At 39.8% G+C, this 24,461-nt stretch overlaps 1 protein-coding gene across 3 annotated transcripts in view; it reads right to left on the minus strand.

Annotated features, from left to right (window-relative positions):
• Window positions 1–20,373, minus strand: part of LOC131078901 (uncharacterized) — a 70,106-nt gene extending 49,733 nt beyond the window's left edge. The window contains exons 1-3 of one of the 3 annotated variants that reach the window (XM_058016731.2): window positions 20,121–20,373; window positions 18,728–19,476; window positions 18,480–18,620 (exon numbers count right to left, since the gene is read on the minus strand). In XM_058016731.2, coding sequence (XP_057872714.2) covers window positions 18,480–18,620; window positions 18,728–19,335 — 749 coding nt within the window. In that variant the 5' untranslated portion in view covers window positions 19,336–19,476; window positions 20,121–20,373. Of the gene's footprint in view, window positions 1–18,479; window positions 18,621–18,727; window positions 19,631–20,120 lie in introns of those variants that run through there. The other 2 variants (XM_058016730.2, XM_058016732.2) reach the window with 2 other exon arrangements.
• Window positions 20,374–24,461: the final 4,088 nt, after the last annotated feature.

Consider the following 24,461-nt stretch of genomic DNA (forward strand, 5'->3'; position numbering starts at 1 on the left):
TCTGGGTTTGAGGATTTTTTCCTCAAAATCGTGGCTTCTTGCAGTCTGTTTTGGGGTGTCATGCTCATTTGCAAAAGTTTGTTGAGGGTTTGCCGATTTTTCCTCAAAATTGTGGTTTCAGTTTCATTTTCATCTCGGTGTCTCTAGCTATAGGGAGTGATACCTTTGTTACCCAACATCAAGTTGGACGATTTGTGATGATTTTTGATATCCAGCAGTTTTGTAGATTCTGGGAGGGTCAGTGGCAGGCTCTTGCCGCAGAATGTTCTGAGAAGATGGGGGCAGCCTTCTTTGTTTTTCTTTGGGTAGTTAGAAAGCTGATCAATAAGGGAGGGTATTAGAATATTGTAATGTCTCTTTAATGGTCATCTTAGTCATCTTAGTCGACTTTAGTTAGTTTCTATTTTTTGCTTCAGTTTACGATTGTTTCTTTTAGAAACATCGTCTCTTGTAAACTCTTTATATAGAGCTTTTGTCTCTATTGTTAATAATATCGGATATTTTAATAAAGCCAAGTAGTATTACCAAGGAGAAGGTGGGGTATTGTTCCCCCATCTCTTGAGTAATTATACTTTTGGGGATCATGCACCTCTTAATTGGATACCAAAGTAAGTTTAGTTCAGTCCAAATAGGCTATTGGTCTCATTCCAAAAAAGGTGAAAACATCAAGGTGAGGAATGCATGAAACTAAGCAAGTTGGGAATGAAAAGACAATTGTAAGCAAAACAAAGTGATATTTCTAAGGAAAAAGTGGGGAATTGTTCATCCATCTCTTGGGTTCTTACACTTTAGGGTATCAAACACCTCTTACTTGGATATTGAAGTAATTTATTTTCAGTTCATTTAGGCTGTCGATCCTATTAAACAATCAAAAGACAAAGGCTGGTTACCTGAAACTCTCTTATTACTCATAATATCACATGTTAAAGCAATAATAGAGTATACAGGTCAATGCAAGCATCTACACAAGTTGTAGAGAAGTTATAAGGTGACTGTGACATGTCATCTTGAAGCCATAAACGGTTGAAGAAGGTGCACACTTGACAGTTTCAGCTTATGCAAAAAGCCATGCCACAGTTTCAAATGTACAAAACCATGCATTAGAAAACATGGCATATGAGTGGTTTTGCACCATATTGAAAAAACTGTACAAAAAGAAATAAGTGGACCCAAACAGATTCAAGGAAGCTTAAATTCTTGGAATTCTATCATTTCAGAAGCTGTACCGTTTAGAGACTCTGACTCTCTGTTCAATTCATTTCTTGATTTGGTGTATTTGAGAGTCATCTAATTCTTTTTTGTGGAGATTTTTTAGAAGTTGTATGCAAGTGCAGTATAGGAAAGTGTGTTGGAGCAAGCTGTAGAACATCACAAGCTTTAAGAATATTGTGGATATGTTTTTTGTGTTCTTGGAGGCCTTGAGAAGGCAAATTGTCTTGTATAATTTCAAAGAGATAGTGGCAAGAGAAGGCAAGGCCTTAATCTTTTGGGGTTTTCCTATGATAGATTTCTCCAAGGATCCTTGGGCCTGAGCTCTAATTTTGTAATTTTCTTTACTTGCTTTTGTCCATTTAAGCAAGTACCTTACTCAACTGTAACAAAATTTATTGTTTTCTTAAGCAGAATACAGAAGGACCAACAAATATAAACAACTAAGTTGTCTGCAGATAAGATTTGTGTTGGTGAACTAGCTTTGGAATATCCATGCTAATTAAAACAATTAATCTTCCATCAAATATTTCCTCGGATGCAAGCTCTATCTTATAATGAAGAGGTGCATGGCTGATTGGACAAGCCATAACTGACTACAAGGTTGCATCTAGTGTTGATACAGACCAGGGAATTTGAGCTGCAACATGGGTCAACTTAGGACATGAATATGCTAACATTTTTTACTTGCAAAATGATAAAGTGATGGGTAATTTTAGATAAATATTGTTGGAGTAATAAGGTTCTTTACTTAATTAATTAAATCATATTGATTTATTAATTAAGTCACCTTTTACTTTATTTTCACTTAAGGTAAATTTAGGAAGCTAAACTGAGGCCCATTAATAATTATTAATTGTTATTAGGGTTTATGTTTTTATGTTTTGATCTCCTTTTATAAGGATTGATCCTTTTTGTAATTCTTTATCTGATTATTATTATTGCATATTCTTGCTTTGGGGTTTCAAAGCAACTTTTGTGTTTTGTATGAATCTTCCATTGTTGTGACAGGTTATTTGCATATAGGTGATCACTGGGTTCTGTGAGGTTGTATTTCACAACTTTAACATGGTATCAAAGCTTCAGACCCGAGGCTTTCCTATTCGTTTGATTGAGAGATTCTACCTATAGCAGGTCTTCTGTGCAACTAGGGTTGATTTGGACCTCACCATTGAATCCGGCAAGTGCAAAATAGTCAAGATTGACCTCTTGTTTGTCAATTTTTGATTCACAGGGCCAGATCTGTGAGGGTTTTAAGATTCAACTTTTTTTTGTGATCCAAAGGGCACCTGTTTTTTGGAGCAATTTGGGCAAAAAAAAACCTCACGGTTGGATTCAAGAGGCCAATTCCATGAATTTTGATCTATAATTCGACCTAATTGGGCATCAGAAGCACAGGAGGCAAAAAAAAAAAAAAGTTTTCTGGGCCGTATGGCCCTCTGTATGGAATTCAGTGGGGGCGATTTAAAAAAAATATAAAAATATTTTTTGACCGGCAGTCATCGGCACGGTAACCGCCTACGGTCTAGGGCACTGTCGCCAGCAGCTTCAAAGCAACCTGCAACGCTGCCCACGGTTTCAACAACCACCGATGGCCTAAGCAAACAGCCAGCGGTCTTCAACCCATCGACCGCACGGTGGAAAACCACCGCCCCTCCGCGCCACCTTCACCGTTGCTCCACCCCTCCGAGCCCCACCTCCACCGGCTGCTTTGCCCAAGAGCCACCGCCCGGCCACCAAGGGAGGAATTTTTTTTCGAAGGCTCTTTTTCTATAGGGGGTTGTTTTTTTCGCTCTAACTTGAGCAAACGGAAGCGTTTTTCGACAAACCATATATCGTCGGAAAGCTTTTTCCGAGCTGAATCCATTTTTGGAGGTATCTTTTTCAGATTTTGCTGTTTTGTTACATTTATTGCCAATCAAAATCCGAACTTCTTTTTGCGATTCCAAGGGCATAACTTTTGCATTGGACTCCATTTTTGGCAAACGAATAGGCATTGGAAAGGTGTTGGAACGTTCTTTCCAGATCTGCAGCTTATTTCATCTGAAAATTCATCAGGTACACAGAGAATAGTCAGAAGTGTTTTTTGCGTTTTCACGCTTTCCAACTTTCAAAATTGTACTGGGGTTTGATTTTTGTGTTGTGGGGGTGTATTTTTCTTGCTTTCTGTATTATCATATCAGAAATCAAAATCCTCTCTTTAAACACATTTCAAAACCATAAACATCATGGCGAATACCTCTTCATGTGACCATCTTACTCCACACAATTATCATACCTGAAAAGCACATATGACTAGACTTCTCATGTCTAAGGGGTTATGGTCTTGTTTGGATGAGGTTCAACCTCTCTTGACACGACCCTTTGAGGTTCTACAGTACAGGAACAAAATGGACGAGGTCATGGGTTTGATATCTTTACATGTTACAGACAGTCTTCTTTTTCTCCTAGAGGGTTGCACAACTCGGGCTATATGGACTAAATTTCATGAACTTTTTGGCACCATTAATCAGTTCATGGCACTTCAGATTGAGGCAGAATTGACCACCTTGGTACTTGATTCTTTTCCATCTATTGAGGATTTCTTGATGAAATTCAAATCACTGGGATCATTGTTACAGGGTTGTGGTAAGACCAAAATAGACACCGAGTGTATATACCTAATTTTATCTAGGCTTCGAGGTTCCTTTCAAATATTCTCTTCTACCTTCTATTCCACCATGGATGCTTTGGGTACATGATTTACCATGCCTTCATTTGAGATATTATGTGATAGGTTCACATGAGAGCAGTCCCACCTCGCTCCCAGGTTCTAAGAACCAAGCATTGGTAACTCAACCATCTCAGGGGAAGCAGAAGCAGAAATAGAAGCCGAAGACAAATTCAGCAAGCAATGAGAGTTCCTCCAGGCCACCACTGAAGTCTACTTCTAAACCACAACCCAACCCTAAGCAAGGTAAATCTTCTAAGTCTGGTGAGTCTTCCTCCAAGACTAAGAAGAAATCAGGTGAACCTTTCAATTTTTGTGGCAAGGAAGGACATCCAGTTTCCAAGTGTTGGAAACGATTAAAGGCTTTAGAGGAGGCCATGCAGCAGCATCACATCACCTCACCTTAGACACCTTCCCCACCCATAGGGAAAGGTCATGCTCTTTCTGCCCGAGCATTGCCTTCAGGATCCATTTGGATCCTAGATTCTGGTGCTTCTCACCATATGACCCACATGAGTTTGTCACCGCACTTGCCCATTGTGGCACTTCATAGATTGCAGTTGGTGACTCTACACAGCTTTCCGTTATGGGTTCAGGTCATGTTCCTTTAGATGGTGGTTGTCTTCATAAAGTCCTTATTGTTCCTGATATTTCGACAAACCTCCTTTCCATTTATCAGATTTGCCACTCTGGCACTGGTAAGACAGTTGAGTTCTCACCACATGATGTGGCTATTAGAGACCTTCATGATCCTGATTTGATTGTGGCTACTGAGAGTGTTGATCCTGCATCCCGCTTATACAGATTTGATGGCTTTTACACGACCAGATGGTACAGATTCATCTCTTATAGCACATGCAGACACGGTGAGCAAACTTTGGCATGAGCGTTTTGGCCATGTCAATTACAGATATCTACAATAGATGAGTACACAGGCACTAGTGATTGGGCTCTCACAGATTTCTTGTACTAATGGTGTTTGTCAAGGTTGTGTACTTGGCAAACATCACTGGGATTCTTTTCCTATGAGTGGATCTCCACATGCTACGGCACCCTTGGAGTTGGTACATAGTGACCTCATGTCATTTCCCACTCCTTTTTCAGGGGCTAGATATGTGCTCACATTTATTGATGACTTCTCCAGACATACATGGGTGTACTTTCTTAAGTACAAGTCTGATGTCTTTGATTCATTCTGAATCTTTAAGACATTTGTGGAGAAGCAGTCTGGACTTTCTATCAGGCAAATATGCACAGATAACGGGGGGAAGTATGTGAATCAGGCCTTCAGAGATTTTTGCACTGAGCATGGTTTGCAGGATCAGTTTACAATACCCTATACCCCTCAGCAGAATGGTGTTGCTAAGAGAAAGAACAAGACTTTGCAGGAGATGGCCAATTGTATGATTGTTGACGTGTATTTTGTACACAATCATACACAGAATAAAATACCCAAGGGTACCTTATCCTCTCTTGAGTAAAGCCTCTGATTGCTGAAGATATCGCGAAAAAGGATCAATCAGGATGACTTCAAGGTTCTTGTATGTAGGGTCTCTACGTGTGGATAAGCTCTTTGTGGTATGATGTGATTTACTGGAATCACAAGGGGACTTACATTTGATGCTTGAACTTCTGATTTGCTTTGAATATTGCTGGAACACAGGATTTTCACTAGCTTAGACTTGAAAAAAAAAGGAAAAAAGATGAGGGCGAGGAAAGGATCTAATCCTAACACTAAGAATGTAAGAGCAATGAATGATCTTTGATGGAATTCTAACTAAGTCTTGTTTTGACATCCCAGGACCATCTCCACAAGGTTAGTGCGATCTTCGAAGGAAAGCTTTATGATGTTCAAATCATCACTGCAGGCATAGACACCATCAGGTTGATGCATATCGATGAAGAAGCGACAATTGAAGTTAAGCTTAAGCTGAATGATTCCAGTTGACTACGCAAGGCAAGTCTGCAATCAACAAACTACTAGTAGTATGGATATACGAATTTCACCATCAATCAAGCACATTTCTTCCACTCATCTAATCATAAAATCAAACATGAAAAGTATAAAGACCATGCAAATTGTCGAATCGACCCATAAATTTCACCATTTCTTCAATGAAGTTACAAGTCTTTTACAACAACATCTTGGCAACAATCTTTGCCTTCTCTCTCTACTCTACTCTAATTGCTATTCTAATACTTCCAACTGCTTCTAACTATATTCTAACTCTAACTATCACTAATTGCCTTTACAAAATGAAATGCCAGGGCTTATATAGTGCCCTCAATACAATTCGATGGCTTAGATCAATTCGAGATCAATGGCCACGATTTTACAATGAAAACCCTAATTAGGGTTTGTTACAACCATTACATAACATTTAATGCTTGACCAATGATAAAATTGTATTGCTTGGACACATGTCCTCTCTAGAAAATTCCACCAATGGATAGCTGGGGTAGGTACATCAGAGTTTGTGCCACCTATGAGTTGGGTACATTGAATCTGGACATTGTTGAGGTGGACCAATCCGACTGGAGGAGTGATGACTAGGATGCCACCTCGTCTGACACTTGTAGCTTTGGTAGATATTCAATTTGATGTCGTTGAGAAGCTATCTTTAATTAACTCTTGTTCTAACTTCTTGTGTCCTTGATGTGCAGGACGATTGATGTACCTTGCCTTGGAATACTGGATTGGAGAAGTCGCCCTTGATGACGTTAGTCCAAAGAAGGCCGTCCTTGTCGATGCTAGGCTGGAGGAGGTTGCCCTTGTCCTTGCTTGACCGTCCTTGATCTGGCTTGATTTTCCTTGAGGAGAGTCTTCCGACTTGTGGATCCTTCGAGCTTGGGAGTCGCCATCTTGATACCTACACAACATTTCAAAATTAGTAACATGTTTTGCAACGTGGAAATATAGACTAGAAAGAGGATTTAAGTTTTAAATTAGGAAACCTCATGATAAATCTTTGAATTATCATTTCCTAAATTTAACTAAGCCACTTGAAATTGAAAATTCAAAATTCAAAATTGAGACTAGGAGAATCTCGCCATACCTCCACTTGAGAACTAAATCTAAGAAAAGATGCAAAATTAAGCAAGTTTGCTAGGCAAAATGTGGATCGAAGTCCTCAAAATGTGCTTCTTCTATCAACTTCACCACCTCTAGCCTTCAACGCTTTGAGGAAAATTCGCTCCTTCTTTAGTCTTCAACTAAATTCGCTCCTCCTTAGACCAGATTTCACACCTTGTTGTTCTTCTCCAAATCGCACTTGTGTGAGTGGATGAATGATGGATTAGAATCGCTAAACACACCTCCACTATATAGGCGCTTACCTCTTTATTTTCACAAAGGCCGACTTTTAGAAATAAGGCAAATAATAAGCAAATTTAAATAAAAGGGAGGCCGACTTTATAAAAATATAAAAATATAACCCCAAGCGCTCTCCCTTTTTATTTAATTTAATAATTAATCAATTTAAATGCCTTTGTATTTAATAATTTTGATTTTTAAAAAGGCCCAATCAATTATTAAATGCCTTATGCGCTATTTTTCAAATGCCATTTTAATCAAATAATTCAAAGTTTTTATCGAATTTTAGCATTTAATGTATTTCAACATTTATTGGCACCAAAACATGAGAGATGTAATGGATACAAACCACATCGCTCTGGTCCCTGGGAGAGGGACAGGAGCGATTATACATTTAGGTCCTCCATCTTGCATTTTTCACGTTTGAAACTTCATCTCCTACGTCCAAACTGGGATCTTCATTCGTAACTTGATGCTTGATCGATTCTATTTTGTAAATGAATGCCTCTTAGAACCATTATCGCCCTGGTCCTTGACTAAAGGACAGGAGCGAACCTTGCATTTAGCTCAAATTTGCCAACCTTTTGTCGTTAACCTCTCGTTCATCATCTTCTTAAAGATATTTTCAACCTTGTGTAACCTTGCCCTAATGTAATTTTTTGAAGGAAATGACCAATTTAGTAGAAATCGCCCTGGTCCTTGACTGAAGGACAGGAGCGAACTTGCATCTTTGCTTAAGTTAGTCACCTTTTGACATTTGGTTCCTTGTCCATCATCCTTCCAAGGACATATTCGATCTTGTATAACTTTGCCTTGGCGTGGTTTTTTGGAAGGGATGATGGTCTTCATAGAAATCGCTCTGGTCCTTGACTGAAGGACAGGAGCGAACCTTTGTTCCTTGGGCTAATCCTTGTTCTTATCAACTTTCAATTGTCTTCAAAGTATAAAATGGTGTCTCTTACTCCTTCTTGAACTTTTGAAATGGAAGTGGCACCTCAAAATTAAGCATACTTAGACATTTCGCTCTGGTCCCTAGGAGAGGGATAGGAGCGAACTTGGGTAATTTCATCACTTTTCATGGTCCTTGCAACTTTGTTCTTCTTCGAAGTGTTCCAAACATCCTCGCCCCCTTGTACCTTGGCCTGGATTTATTAAAATTCAAAGGGGAAGTCTAAATAACCAAGATTTCGCCCTGGTCCTTGACTGAAGGACAGGAGCAAACTTTCATTTGTAGGCTCAATCATTCTTTGCCAACGTTTAAAACTATCTTCAATGGATCCGCTATGCTCCCCTTCACTCATCTTTGACATGGAATTTGCTTTAACTTTGTGTGAGTTTTACCTTATGAGGAAATCGCTCTGGTCCCTTGGAGAGGGACAGGAGCGCCTAGGCAAATACGGGCTTACTTGGCGTCTTGCAATCTTCAAAATTATATTCAATAGATTCGTTACGCCTCCTTTTACTTGCCTCAAACTTAAAAAAACTCATTTCACTTCGCCAAAACTTGTCTTATAAGAAAATCGCTCTGGTCCCTGAGAGAGGGACGGGAGCTATCATTGAAATTCGCCCTGGTCCCTGGCAGAGGGACAGGAGCGATTTTGCTTCTAGGGCCAATTTTCTCCTTCGAGGTGCAACCAAATTATATTCAATGAGTAAAATGTACCTCCCTCGTTCTTCTCAAATCGCGAAATCGTTCAAATCTTTCAAGGACAAGGCAATTTTGGATTTCAAGCTCCGGTCCTTCAGTGAGGGACAGGAGCGATTTTCGCTCTCAGGGCCAAATCTTTTTACTTTTCACTTCAAATTTCCTTCGCTGAGGAAAATATCATCTCTTTACACGCCATGAATAAAAGTTCAAGTCCAAACAAGGTCTAAAAATGTGTATATGAATAAAATCGCTCTGGTCCCTTGGTGAGGGACAGGAGCGAATTTACCTATCTAGACAAATACTCCATCATTTCATCGTCCTTAATCAAGTCTGGATGCTCTATCACGTTCATTTTGTCCTCCATCATGCCTTTGATGTCTCAATTTGTCCAAACGAGGTCACGAATGACTCCACTAAGCTTTTTCGCTCTGGACCCTTGGTGAGGGACATGAGCGATTCGCCTTGGACCCTTGGAGAGGGACAGGAGCGAAATTCGCTCTGGACCCTCAGTGAAGGACAGGAGCGAAATTTGACTTTTCGAACTCTCTATCAGGATAATTTTAATGGAATATAACATTTAAGTACTATGTTTCTTCTTTCTTATACTTTAAGTTATATTCCATATATACTTTCAGGATGTTTGAGAGTGGTTACAGACCTCCAGGAGTTACATTGCAAAATCTAGTTTTTTGAGGTTTTTCAGTTTCCAGACTTAGTCAAATTTCAGGATCAGGACATTCCAGACTTAGCCAAATTTCAAGATCAGGACTTTCAGACTTAGCCAAATTTCAGCATCAAGACATCACTCAAGCCGGACTTGCTTATCCATGTGATCACCTGGGCGACACTCAAAATGCAAAGGCTAACTAACAAAACCCTAAAAAAACAAAAAAGCAAGGGTCCCCATTTGCAATGGGGCGATGTGTGAAAACGTCACAACAATGATTTAGTCACGGTCTATGGATTCTTCTTTTTGGGATGAGGCAGTCAATTGTGCCACTTATATTCAGAATCGAATGCCTCATAAGGCATTACGACATATTACTCCTGAGGAGGCTTGGACCTATGTCAAGCTCGATGTTTCTACATTACGAGTATTTGTCTATGAGGCTTGGGCATTAATTCCCGATGCTCAAAGGAAAGCCATGGAGAGGAAGAGCCGACCACTCATATTTGTTGGCTACTATGAGGATAATAAGGCGTACAGGTTGTTTGACCTTGATTCCAGAGAGGTCTTGTTTCGATGAGATGTCTAGTTTGATGAGCGCTTTCCTCCGACAGATTCTCATTCACCAGCTTCTCCCTCACTACTTACTCCTCTTTATCTCTCGAGGATGATGCAAATGTTGATCCACAACCCCACCACCACTAGATCCATCACATTTGCCCAAGTGGGCCCACTTTACTGTAGAGGCAGCTAGATCTATGGCAGGTGACCCTTCAAATACCCATCGTACACGATCACATACTTCAAGTGCTAGTCTCTAGAGTCATGCCATTTCGGATGATCCTCAGAGGTTTTCAGAGGCGACAAGCCAGCCTAAGTGGGATAGAGCTATGGATGAGGAGTATTCTCCTTTGATGAAGAATCATACTTGGGATCTTTGTTCTCTTCCCAAGGGAAGAAAGTTGGTTTGGTGCAAGTGGGTGTACCGTACCAAGTATGTTGGAGATGGTTCGATAGATGAGTACAAAGCAAGTCTTTTGCGAAGGGGTTTTCTCAGGTGGAGGGTATTGATTACTCTGAGACCTTTGCTCCTCTTGCCAAGATGAGTTCCATTCACTTTGTACTATCACTAGCAGCTTCATAGGTGTTGTGACCTTTTTCACACATCGCCCCATTGCAAATGGGGACCATCTCTTTTCCTGCTTTATAGGGTTTTGTTAGTGTCCTATGACCTTCCGCTTCAGTTTCACCAAGCCTTGTCCAGTTTTGAACAATTTAGGCCCTGACGATTGAAAGTTAGTTTTTTGCAAATTATGTGATTCCGAAATACGAACACCACCATAGTGCTTAGAAAGGCCAAGGGACGAAAATCGCAATTGAGTTGGGTGAATTTGGACAACTTTCTATTTTGCTTTTTTGCTTTTTTTTTCCTATTTTTTAGGAAGTTTTGTTTTTGGCATTTTCAGCCCGACCCCGGTATGGCTATTTTTAGAAAGTTTTTCCTTTTTTTAGGGATGCCTACTTTTTTCTTTTTCGGGATGGGAATCTAGGGTTTGCACTTACACCACTAACTAGCTTCGACCAGGACTCAAAAATTCCAAGTTTTGACCTAAAAAGCCAAATCCCTAGATTTTAGGGGGCATGATGCCTCAGATGATCCACCTAGGCATGGATTTCAAATTTCAAGTTAATCCGGTTAAATTTGATTAAGCTATGAAATTTTTGAATTTTTTCTAAAAATTCTTTGAAGTCTGGCTAACAAGGGTTTTAAAGTATTGTTGCAGGTTCAAACTCTGCCATGATGCAGGAGACCATGAAGAAGAGACCCTCCAAAAGTCCGCCATGTGTTGAAGACCCTCCAAAGTCCGCCTTGAGCCTTGTATAAGTGATGCCATGTGGGTGTGGGAGTTCATGTGGGAACACCTTCCAAAGTCCGCCATATGTTGGAAAGGCTATGAAGTGGCACCTCCAAACTCCGCCATGCCATGAAGGAGAACCCTCCAAACTCCGCCCAAGGGGTGTAATCAAAAGTCCGCCATCCAAGGGAAAGTCTTCAAACTCCGCCTTGAGGAGCCTTGCTAGAAGTCCGCCCATGAAGGAGGTGCCTTCAAAGTCCGCCTTGGTGGACAAAGTCCGCCATGATAGCCAACACTCCAAAGTCCGCCATTGTCTTGGAGAAGCCTTGATAGTGGTCTTCAAAACTCCGCTATAGCCATATGGAAGACCTTCAAAACTCCGCCCAAGGTCTTCAAATGTTGAGGAGATGTCATAGAAGTCCGCCCTCCATGGTACCAAAAGTCCGCCATAGAGAGATCATCAAACTCCGCCATACCTTAGGGTAGAGCCTAAAGTTCGCCAAAGTTTGAGGAAGAAGAAGGTAAGCATCCAAAAGTCCGCCTACACATGAAAGTCAAACAAAATCAACAAGATGCCAGTGATGTCATAAAATCCTCCAAGATTATTTCGAACTTAATAGAAAGTTTTTTTTTTAATGGAATATTTGAGGATTATTAAAGATTTTCGAACTAAATTCAAAATGGGAAGTTTTTTTGAAAAAGAATATTGGAAGATTGGTAAATATTTTGAACCTATAATCAAAATGGAAAGTTTTTTTTAAGATATTTTCTTAAAACTTGGAAACATGAAGTTAAAATTAGGAAGTATGAGTTGGAAGATTTTAAGGGTTTCTAATTGAGGATTTAACCTTGTTTACAAATACTTCATTATAAACTTCATTTCTACACCAAGAAGTTTGAAGTTACTAAGGAGAGCTTGGTAAAAGTATTTCAGTTTGAAGATCATCTGGAGAAAATTTTGATATTGCTGGAAGTTGGATAACTTTTTTGACAAAGTTTCACAGATTTTTGGAGAAGGGTAACTAGTACGAGGAAGAATTATTTAACCTTTTCTGAATTTTCTGAGTGTTCTTGAGAGAGTTCTAGCCCTACTTCTACCCATTCGAAGGTGAAACTAAATTCATGATGCAGATTTATGGATTTTTTCTGAATATTTTCCAGAATTTAATAAATGATTTTTTCGAAAATTTTGGAGAAAGAAAATCATTTTTTTTTGGCTAAGTATGAAATTTTTTGAAAGTTTTGACACTTGGTGGTAACCACAACCAGCCTATAGATTGAGGGTTTTTGAGGTGAAAATTCAATTTTTATGGCTAAGTATGAGAATAAAAATGAAAATTTTCCAACACTTTCACATTTCGCAGCCCCATTATTTTCGAAACTTTGCAAATTATTTTCTGAACTTAAAATTTCATTGTTTATCTGCAAGTCCCGGACATTATGAAATTTCAAGTGGATAAAGATGCTCCTCCGGAGTCGAGGATGACTTCAAAATGGAAGAACATCAACGACACCAACCTCGGACACATCAATCTAAGGGAATTTAAGAAGCGAATGTTTGGTCTAGACAACCTTGTGCCTACCACCATTGCGCGAAAGATGATGAAGAGTGGCATCGTGCATGCTGTTGGCTTCCTCCCCACCATGCAATGCAATGAACTAGTAATCGAATGTGCAAAACATTACAACCCCATCAGTAAAGACATTGTTGCACCTGATGGAAGGGTACTAGCGAACATCAGTGATGAGGCCATCAGAGAGGCCTTCAGGATCCCAGAGTATCACAACACAGTGTATATGACAAAGGACGAAGTTGACGGTTTGTATCAGGACCACCTAGAGGAATATGATGCCATAGTTAACCATTCCTGGCTAGACAAGCCAAGGAAGGGCGCCTCCAAACTTCAGAGGAAGAGCCTAGTGCGAGCATACTTCAAGGAAGACATTGGGGACATGATTGTCCTGCTCAATAGAACGATGGGAAACCCTCAGGGAGCTCCATTCGAACCCTAGATGTATTATTTCATTAATGAAATAATCAATGGAGTAAAAATGATAGACTGGGCCAGGATGATCAACGACAACCTAGACAGCCAATTGAGGAACCTGGAGACTAATAGGACTTTCTTCATGAGTTCTTACCTATTTTATTCCTTGGCCAGGACCTACAGATATAGAGGTCTCACTTGTAGAAGAGAAGTAGGGAACAAGGAGAACCAGTTTCCAGTGTATGGTTGCTATCCCCAACTCCACATGGAAGAGAAATTCCATTTCAAAAGAGTGAATGATACTTTCCTCATGCACATCACTCGGACACTGCAAGATGGGCTGCACCAGAGACTCTCTCAAGAGTCTATGGACTTCATCAATCGGTTCGGATATTGTACATCCAATATCCAAAGTTCACTTACCTCCGAATTCAGGGATTCTCCGGACCTCCATACAAGCTTCCATCTTACCCTATCAACCGAGTGGTGTTGCTCGAGGTTGTAAGACAATTGGAGGAGTATATAGTGATTCAAAGGGATAAGCATAAGAAGGCAGGAACATCCTCACTTACAATTGGCAATGGGCTGGAAACATGTCCATCATCACAAGCTGCTGCAACCGCTGAGAAGGAGCTAGCCTAGTATCCCTTCTATCAATACAAGGCAAGAAGGAATTTCGATCCATTCCACAGGATAAAGAAGGTCGAAGGAATAGCGTTTGAGCATAGACCAGACCTAGAAGATTACTGGGCTAATGCAACCGATAGCTTCGAGATCAAGAAGAGATTCTGGTCAAGAATTCCTTTGAGCATGGTGAGAGCAACAGAGGTATTCAGAGTTGCCGATCAAGTGGAGGAAAGCTTAGAGCTTCAGCAGCCAGGCTTTGAAAAGATGAAAAATGAACCCCTGGTTTTAATAGATTGGACAGAGGGGGAGAAGTCAGATCTAGCAGACCTCATGAGATCGGTGGTTGAGTATTCGAGGTAGTGGACGTCTGAAAAGACAAGGCAGTTAAAGGCCAAAGGTGTGACCTTGACCTATGAATTGATGGGAGTAGATGATACTTTGTCCATCAATCCTTGTACCTCTGCCGGTGATGCCCGAAATCCAGAAAGTGTTGGGTCTCGAAAGAGGAAGGAGTTGGTTGGAAGCTCCACAAAGGTCACAGGGAAAAGGGTTGTAGGTGAAAGAAGGGAGTCCAGCGAAGGTCACTCCATCCTGAGTGCTGCTTCCATTGTGCCCAATCAGAATGCAATCGAGTAGCAAGAGATGAACATCTGCATGATTGATGATGAAGTAAGAGTGCCTTCTCATCCGGTTAAGGAAGTAGTGGAAGAGGTTGTCCAAAGTCCAGACAGAAAGCAAGCTGAAGCACCTATAGTCTTCTTGGATGGCATACCAGCAGACCTAGGAGAGGCGGATGATGAGTTTGATCGGTATACTGTAGAGCAATCAACCATTCTGGATTGGCTGAGGGAAAGAGAAAAAAGCCAAGGTCCCCAAGGAGGCCTGTTCCGAAGAGGTCACTGTTACATTTCTGGAAAAGGTGAATGAGCCCACTAGAACTAAACCACCCAAGCCTGCCAGAAAGTTTTCCCTAATTTAGAGAGACAGTGCAGGGTTCAGGACAGTCCAGCTAACGGTGCCCAAAGAAGGAAAGACTAGGGACAATGTCGTCGTGGATGATTACGAGATCACTACCATAGAGTTGGGTAAGCCCACCCAGGACCAAGAGGTCCAGTATTTTGACGACTCTTGCAACGCTCTAAAGACAAGTCTGGCCCAGGAGAAAGAAAAGAGGAAGAAGGTCGAAGAAGAAAACCAGCAGTGGAGAAAGTATGTTCTCCATCTTACTAGCCCACTCAACCGTAAGATCCCGGTTACTCCGCCATAGCCTCTTCAGCAGGGATCAATGAAGGATTATGAGGATATGAAGGGTACATTCACATAGGCTAAGGAATGGATTTCAGATGCCTCGGCACGTGCAGATATACTGGTAGAGAATTTAGTGTCAGTACATGAGTCGGCTTCTTCACTTATCAACCGTATCCAGGATTCAGCCGCCAATTGGGAGGACGTGGAGGAGATTCAAGATGAAATACTTCCTCATCTGAAGGTTATCCGAGGTTTGTCCAAGAGAAGTCTGGTGGATGCAGGTATCATACAGACCGGAGATAGGTACGACTTTAGCACCTGGTATTACACCTTGGTTACCCGGATTGAGGTTTTGAAGAAATCCGAGACCAAGTGCTTTGAAACAAAGGAGAGTGTCAAGGAGATTTTGAGCAAAGTGTTTCGTGTAGCATCCGAGATTTGGAAGAAAGAGAGTATAAGGGAGAAACACTTGCAGGCAGAGAACCTGAGAGCTAGGATTCAATCAAGCTTCTTCAAGGATTCAGAGATGATTGACAAGGGTGATCTTTCAAAGATCGCAAACTTTCTCTTCATCGATGAAAGTTTTCTTGCCCAGGCAGTTGAGTGGGAAGGCATCCTCGCCCCCTGTACCGATGATGTGGACATCATCGACTTCCAGATTGGCAGTTTGCCAAGTGTCACCATGGAGGAGGTCAATCTCATTGTGTCCAGGTACATCGAATCTACGAAGGAGGAAAGTAGGCGTTCACCCCAGTGAGATTAGCAGTTGTGCCACGTGTCACTTTCTTATTCACTCGAACTAATGGTGTTTTGGGAAACCCTAATTAGGGTTTAGGACTTTCAATCTTGGCCCTTGATCATTGTTTAATCTCAGCCATTCATTTATTTTTGAAAAACTATATAAGGCTACCTCCTCTCATTTGGAGGGTGTGAGATTTTTGATGTATTGTTGTGTAAGGTCATTTCCAGATAATATATTGCATGTGCGCTGCTTTGTAATCCCTATTGTTTGAATGATTTGCATGGTTTCAAATTCCTCAACACTTAGTTAAAATTAATCTAGATTTGCTTTCATTGTTGTTAATTTGAATGAAGGATTTTGATAAGTGTCAATTGATGGTGCATCTCCGCTCATACTTTTGGTAAATGAATGATTTCCATTTTACCGTGCAAAGTTAGTCTAAGCCCATCCTCTGTGCATCCCAACATCTTAACCATAAGCACAATCCATCGAAGATTGCACCGGCTTTGTGTAGTTGTCCCTAGTGTGGCAAAGCAAGGTTTGGTTTCTCGAGAGCATCCAGTTGATACCGTCTCCAGAGTTCATAGGATTAGATTAGCCCTCCTAAACCCTATCCCTCTTTCCCTTTTTTTTGAAAGTCTAAATTCCCAGAAAATCCTAAAAAATAAGAGAGCTTAAAATTGCTAAATCCATCTAAGTCCAGCAGGTTCAAGACAGTTGTTAAACGTAAGTCCCCCTTGAGATTTTCAGCATACACTACCCAAGAAGCTATTCCACTAAAGTCGCTTGTTCGCACATATAGACCTTGGAATCAGTAGTGATTTTTCAGGAGAGGATAGAATGCCTTCGGATATCCTATTCTACTGTTTGGTAGATGATAAAACAAACACCAACAACAGGGATGGCCAGTTTTTCAGATGGATGTGAAGAGTGCTTTCTTGCATGGAGACCTGCATGAGGAGATCTATATGGAGCAGCCTCGGGGCTTTGTGCAGGACACTTCTTTGGTTTGCAGACTTGGGCGTTCTTTATATGGTCTCAAAAAAGCCCCTCGGGCTTCGTATGAGAAGATGGACTCATTTTTGCTCTCCTCTCACTTCACTCGATGTCATTCCAATCCCACAGTTTACATTCAACGTCTAGAGGGTGATCTTGTGATTCTTGTGCTATATGTTGATGATCTCATTATTACAAGTAGCTCATCCTCTATGATTCAGAATGTTCAGAGAGCTTTGATGGAGCAGTTTGAGATGACAGATATCGGTCTTCTGCACTATTTTCTTGGTCTACAGGTTGTTCAGTCTTCAGATGAGATTTCCATATATCAACAGAAGTATGCTCTTGATATGCTCCAGAGATTTGGGATGCTTGATTGCAAGCCTTCCCCCACACCATTTCAATCGGGTGTTGTTATGTCCTCCACTTGCTCTACTCCTTCAATAGATTTTACATTATATAGGCAGTTGGTTGGTAGTTTGTTCATGTTGTACCTGACGCATTTGCATCCTAATCTTTCCTTTGCAGTTGGCCTTGTCTCTAGGTTCTTACATGATCCACATGAAAGCCATTGGCAAGCTGCCAAACGTATTTTGAGGTACATTCAAGGCACTTCACAGTATGATCGGAAGTCTACTTCTGGCTTTGTTTTTTGTCTTGGTTTTGGTCCTATCACATGGTCTTGCAAGAAGCAATCTGCTATTGCATTATCATCTACAAAGGCTGAGTACCGAGCAGCGGTGTTAGCCAACCAGGAGATTTTATGACTTCGACAGTTGTTGACAGAGTTCGGTTTTTCTCCTGATAGTCCCACCCTTCTTTGGTGAGACAATCAGAGTGCTATACACATTTCCCGCAAGTCAACACATTTGTATTTTGCAACTTAACTTCATAAAGGCCTATGAATGCATATGTAATCAATAGCAGAAGGGTAATAAGCACATTAGAAGCATTTGTTTTGCTCAATAAGGCTCTACGGGTTTTTATGATATCAGATATGTAGATGGTGTAAAACTAGTTTGTCTCTGTCTGTTAAGGTATGTAGACAGTGTTAATAAGCACATTAGAAGCCTCAGTTTTGCTCAATAAGGCTCTACAGGTTTTTATGATATCAGATATGTAGATGGTGTAAAACTAGTTTGCCTCTGTCTGTTAAGGTATGTTGATGGTGTTGAACTAGATGTCTTGCTCTGCAAGGATATGCAGATAGTGCTGAATTAGTATGCTCTATTCCATTAACAGGGTTTGTTAATTCTGCTTATTGAATGATCTTATCATGGATAGTTATGAGTCGATATGCTACAGAGACCTGTGTCTTTATTATGAACACTTGAATCTGTACAATTACCATAGATTTGGTGGGCAATTAAATCTTGTACAATAAATATGCTTTATTTACCAAAAAGAATTACTCCAAAACTTGAATTAATTGGTTCTACTACAAAAGAAGGGCACGAGGGAGAAGAATTCCATGCCTGGCACGTCCTCCAAAAGCAGCAATAGCTTCATCTACAGATGCAAATGTACCAGCAAATGTTCCAAGGAAGAAACCATATCGAAGAGTTTCCTTCAAAGCAGTAGATATTGCATCTCTGTTTGTCTTGATTCCCTCCATCCTAAGGAACAAAAATGTAAGTTTCTTGCTTCCATTTCAATTACACTTAAACCTGATCAATGAATTAAGTACCCAGGTAGCAAAGTTTTCATTGTCTTAAAGTCTCACCTAGTTAAGGATGACCGTTTTTTCAATTTCAGCAATATTCCAACAAGAGCAAGCCCTCCCTTTATGCCTGCTCCAATGGCAAACCCTTTGGCAGCAGCACTGACACAACGATCTGGATCTAAACTTCTCCAATCTTTGAACATTCTCCTTAAAGAAGAACAAGCAACTTCTAGCATCTGTTGTTCATTGAAACCATTTACAGCTTTGTTCTCTTCTGCAGCAATATTTGAGGCGCCATCTGATTCCACACATCCATTTTCATTTTCTGCCCCCAAATTATTATAGAACCTTTCAGCCAATTTATCCTGGACTAAATTTTCTGACAACATTCTGCTGCAACATTCAGCTTCAATTTCTTGTCTATGATTTTCAACTTCTCCAATCCCCATCGAAATACAGCATGTAGGTCCATTAAAATTGTGTGAGCTAAATTCCCCATAATCTTTACTGATCTTTAAATCTTCCTCACTTTTGCGTACCACCTCATTACCATCTGAACTTCCATTGCCTTCCTCTATCAAAGAATTTGTGGCTTTTGTACATAGATCATCTGAATTTAACCCAGAAAGAGGCCCACAACCTTCATCCTTGCCGTCCAGGTGATCCATGAAAATAATTTAAAGAATGTTCCAACCCTTGAGAATTCAATAATATTGCAAGCCTTGAAGCTCTTCTCAGTTAAAAAAATTAAACCTAATGCTTCCAGTCCAAAATCAGGTCCAGACAAAAAAATATGATGAAAATTATCTCTGCAATTTTTTTTCAAAGAATCCGGTTCAAGATCAAGTCAAGGCATGTGATATTAAAAAATAAATCATATCAGCCGTTATAGACTCCGGTAAAGAATCAATTCAGCTTCTAACGAGGAACAACTCTAGCAGCAGAACGTATCTACAATTTTCCCTGAAAAATTATCCAGTATTCACGTTCACCAAAATATTTCTCCATCAATGAACAATTCACTCCGTAAATAAATTTTAACGAATAAACCGAGCAGTGTTACTGTTGCATTAAATTCTTGCTTATTTACACCGCACTATGCCTGATTATTTCTTCTTGTTTTAGTCCGATGAATTAATTCATCAAACACTACAAATAAAAATTTTAAACCACTATCTTCAGCAATTCAACTCTATTATTATAAAACCCTAACTAAACTCATCTCATTCTCAGCTGAAACGTCTCTTTCTTCTAAAGTAGTTTCTCTAAATCAATTTCTTCATAACTCTTTACTGGAAATTTTCCATATGAAATCTAATTCGATTTAACTTTGGCGTTTCATTTTCAGTAATTTCAATCCTATCCCGAACATTACTAGTTTGAAGAAAATTTAAATTAATTTACAGTAGGTTAGCTTGAAATTCAAATTGATTTAGTTCAATCCAGCACATACCTGCGAAAGAAGGCTGTGGAAGAACTCGTTAACTCGGAGATATTCTCCCACTACTCAAATATGTGGGGAAGCCTCCAAACCAGAAATTTAATTTGCTCATGAAAACTCCAGGATTTTAGTGGGTTTTTAGCAGAGATTTTGATTTTGTGTGGTAGTATTAATTAAATAGAATGACGCAACTGGCGGAGATCACTAGATCTCTGGCAAGGCCGTTGGAACTATTACGTTTCTCAATAAATATGACATCTACTTTCATAACAAGAACAATAATGATGTCATATAAAATGTCTTTTATGTGGTGCTAACGAACTTAGCTCCAATATATACTTAAATGCTGAAAATTACATATCAACGCCTTGTTGCCTTCATATTTTGTGCACACTTTATTTGTAACTAATAGTTCAAGCTCTAAGACTACCTGAATAGTCACTTTTTAACAAAATTTTATTTTTAATCTTATTAATGGTCAGAGTGATTATTTTATTAAATTTTAATTCAAATATTCGTCATAATATTTTATACATGATTAAATTAGATTTATTTAGATTTTATAATTTATTTGTAGAAATTTAAATTAATTTGCCAATAATATATCATAATTATTACTTACAATATCACCAATCTTTAGTTGCTACCATTGATTTATAATATAATTTAATGATCATCACATTTCGTGAAGTAAAATGTACTCACGAATTGTAATGCTCATGGATCTGAAATTGCTTGTAGATTATTGAGATATAATGGTCCTCATTGTATGCCATGAGGTAATGCTCATGGAACTGCACTTGCTTTACATTAGGAATTGCACTTGCTTTACATTACAATTTTGGCATGAGCATTACAAATAGTGGGTTTTCACTTGAAAAATAAAACAAAGGGTTAGATTATATTTTAAATCAATGGTAACTTAACTAAATATTTTGAAGCTTTGAGGATGAGCGGACTGAGCACGAACGCAAGTGAATTGAGCAGGAACGCAAGCGGACTGAGCACGAACGCAAGCGGACTGAGTGGGAACGCAAATTCAAATGGTTGCGAGGATGGTGATGGTGATCCTGAGGATGAAGATGATGTGTTACTAGAGGATGTTGTGGTCCTGTTGGGTGTGGGAGGAGGCCTTCGGTTTGGGCCCTTCTTCTTTGCGCAGGTTGTTTAGTTGCCTAGCTTTCTATCTGGCTTTTTTGGAAGCCCAAACGGTAGCAGCGATGTTGCAGATGGTGAATCGGATACTGATGAAGATGAAGATGCATTTCTAGGAGTTATTTTGGTCTTCTTTGGTGTGGGTGGAGGTTTTCGCTCGGGACCTGTTACCCCTGTCTTGGCTAGCTCTGGAAGGAACTATTTCTTCTCTGGCTTTGGTGCTAAGTGTGTGCCCTCTCCTTCTGAGCAGACTTTTTGGTTGAATACCCACGTCGAGTATCTATTTCCTGTGGGCTTTGTTGTGGCCCCTGTTTTTATTCTCCTATCGGTGTTGGTGGTTTCTTTTTATGCCTTCCCTTGCAATGGTTTGCATGAGACTGTTATTGTGGTGGTGAGGGCTTGGAGGAACCATTTTGAACCTGGTTGTGGTGCTAGGTTGTTCGACCAGGGTTATGCAAGTGTTATGGTCGTGTTTTCTTCGATGGCAATGGATTTCCTCTCAAGAGGCAAGTTGACTCTATCATGGTTGGGAGATTGGTCTTCTTACATACCCTTAGTGATTTGTGCATTGGTGTTGTCGAGCCTTTGGAGTATTGTGCCATTTGGATATGGGCTCATCTTGTTGCTCTTATGTTTTGGTGCTCTTAGCGGTTGGTGTTTCTCCTGCAGACCTCTGGCGCTCATGGGTACAGGCTTAGCTCTTGCCCTTGCTTGACCCACTTAGAGTTGGTTTTGGGTTCCTTCTAGGGGTGCTTAGGGATCTTTTCCCCTCCTCTCAGGATGCCTGGCCACTGGGGCTAGTCTCTGTGGCCTTTTGTTGTTGAAGAGATGTGTGTGGGTGTTTTTGAGAATGGGTTTCTGCAGCTTGGGCATTGTGGACTTGTTGTTTGTTGGACTCCTCTGTTGTTTTATGGGGTGGTGTCAATGTTCAATTGCATGTCTCCAAGTCCCTCTGACCTTGGAGTTTTCACGAGGCTCTTGGTGGTGTTGTTGTGGCTCCTTCGGACCCCTACTAGTGACAACGAGATGGGGTGTTTGTGGCTTTACTTTCAGTGCCTTTCTCGTGTGTTGTTGTGTTGTGGAGGCTTGTTTTCTTGGCTCCTATTGGTGGTTTGGGTTACAGTGTTGGCCTTTCCCTAGTTTTGGAGACCAGCTGTGTAATGGATAGTGGTATCGTTTGCATGAACCACTATGTAGTGTGGTCAATGTTTGGTGTTCATCATATGCTATGCTTGCTCGGTGCACATTTGGGGGCGTGTTTGGGGCAAGGCCTTCTATGTCTTTTTTGGGACTGCCTTGTTGTGATTGCCTTCTATGGTATGATGAGTTGTGGTGGTGGGGATTTCCTACACAAATCTTGTTGGGCCTGGTGGGTGGCTCTTGATATTTTGCTGCATTATTGAGGATGGTGCTTATTCTGGTTTCAGGTGGGTGGAATGGTGCTTTTTGGATTTGGACAGTGGTGGTTATTCTCTGCACCATTGGGTTGTTTTTTGTCTTCTCGTTGAGACTGTCTATTTTAGTGTGTATGGACAACAATCCTGTTACCTTTGATGTTCAGGGGTTCGCTATTAGTTTTAAAGGGCTTCCCCTTTCCTGTGTTAGTTTTTGGTTATGGATTGGCAATAGTTTTGGGGTTGTGCTCACCCTTGAGGCTGACTTGGAGCTTATTTTTGCCCCTATCAAGGTGGGGAGTGTTCCTTTCGCCATGTTAGGAGTTTGGATTTGTTGGTTCCCTTCTACTTCTTTCACAGATCCTATGGAGGTGGATGCGTCCCCTATTGAGGTGGTGGTTGGCTACATGAAAGAAGTGGATGGTTGTTCTTGGTGGTCTTCTCTTCGCTATGGCGGCTTCACTTTTAAATGGATTCACGATTGGCTCACTAGTATGTCGACATTCTCCCTATTTGCTCCTATTGAGGTGGGACCCTTTTCTATTGAGGTGAAAAGGGTTTTGCAGATGGAGGTTTGTCTACCTACTAGGGGTGGCCATTGGGTTTTTCTTATTGACTTGGGGTGCCTCCCTTCCCCTTTGTAAGGTTGCCCAACTCTATGGGTTGTCTTCTTACTGATATTTCCTAGAAGTCTTTACTTCTTGATTGTTTTGGCCTCTTTGGCCTTGGGACTGTTTATTGGTTTGTGGCCTCCATAAATCAGGTTTTCTTTGATAGTCTTTGGCTACGTAAAGGTTTGGCGCCCTAGTTAACGTTGCTTTTCTAATCAAAAACTAAATATTAGAGTCTACCCTCTTAATGATTTTCACCCTCCAACCCCTTCTTCTCCACAAGAATTTTATTTTATTTTAAATGGAAGGATTCACCATAGAAATTAATGCATTTTTTTATTATTTGCCAAGGTTCATCAAGATTTTGTACAAAATTTTAGTGTTGTAAAAAAATCGTTAATAAAATTAATTTTTTTTCAAAAAGAAGAAAGTTTCATCAATAAAAAATAATATTTTTAAAAATAAAAAAATTCACCAAGATTTTATATCCTTCTTTTGGGGATTTCTTAAAGTTATTCCTAGATGGAATTTATTGTCATATAGACTAAATAATTTTATTCTATTCTATATTTTTCTTAAGAAATCATTTTTTTTTTTTTTTAAAAAGAGTTAAATTCACATGTATTAATAAAATGACTTTTTGTTTTTTTTAATTTTAAATTTATCTTAAGATTGATTTGACTTATTTTCATGACTAGATTATTTGTCAAGAGTTGGAAAAGCATTTAGTTTATGATTCTTAATGTTGTATTTAAAGGTGGAATCCTAGTTTTTAAATATTATAAGGTATGTATAGATTCTTTGTATCATAGAGTCACCATTTACTACTTGTATGTATTATCAAGTATATTTCTATTATAATATTTATGTTCTACAAGCATCTAGACTAGTTTGCATGTTTGAGTGTTGTCTTCGATCTTTTTCTAGCTATCGATTGAGTGTTTTTATATGGTTGGCACAAAGGAAATAACTACTCCTACCATGTTCAAACTAGCAACCACAAGAACTAAATTTTGTGATGGAACAAATTGAGAAAATCAAGTCAAACTAAAATCAATATTCTAAAAATTAATGAATATTAAATCCACAATAGATAGATTACTCACTAATTTCAAAGCATTTGCCTAAACATCACTAATATCCCTATGTTATTAGCAAATCAACATGCAATGCCCATCATAATTGTTTAACTA

Source organism: Cryptomeria japonica, chromosome 2 (assembly GCF_030272615.1).
Source record: "Cryptomeria japonica chromosome 2, Sugi_1.0, whole genome shotgun sequence".
NCBI lineage: Eukaryota > Viridiplantae > Streptophyta > Pinopsida > Cupressales > Cupressaceae > Cryptomeria > Cryptomeria japonica.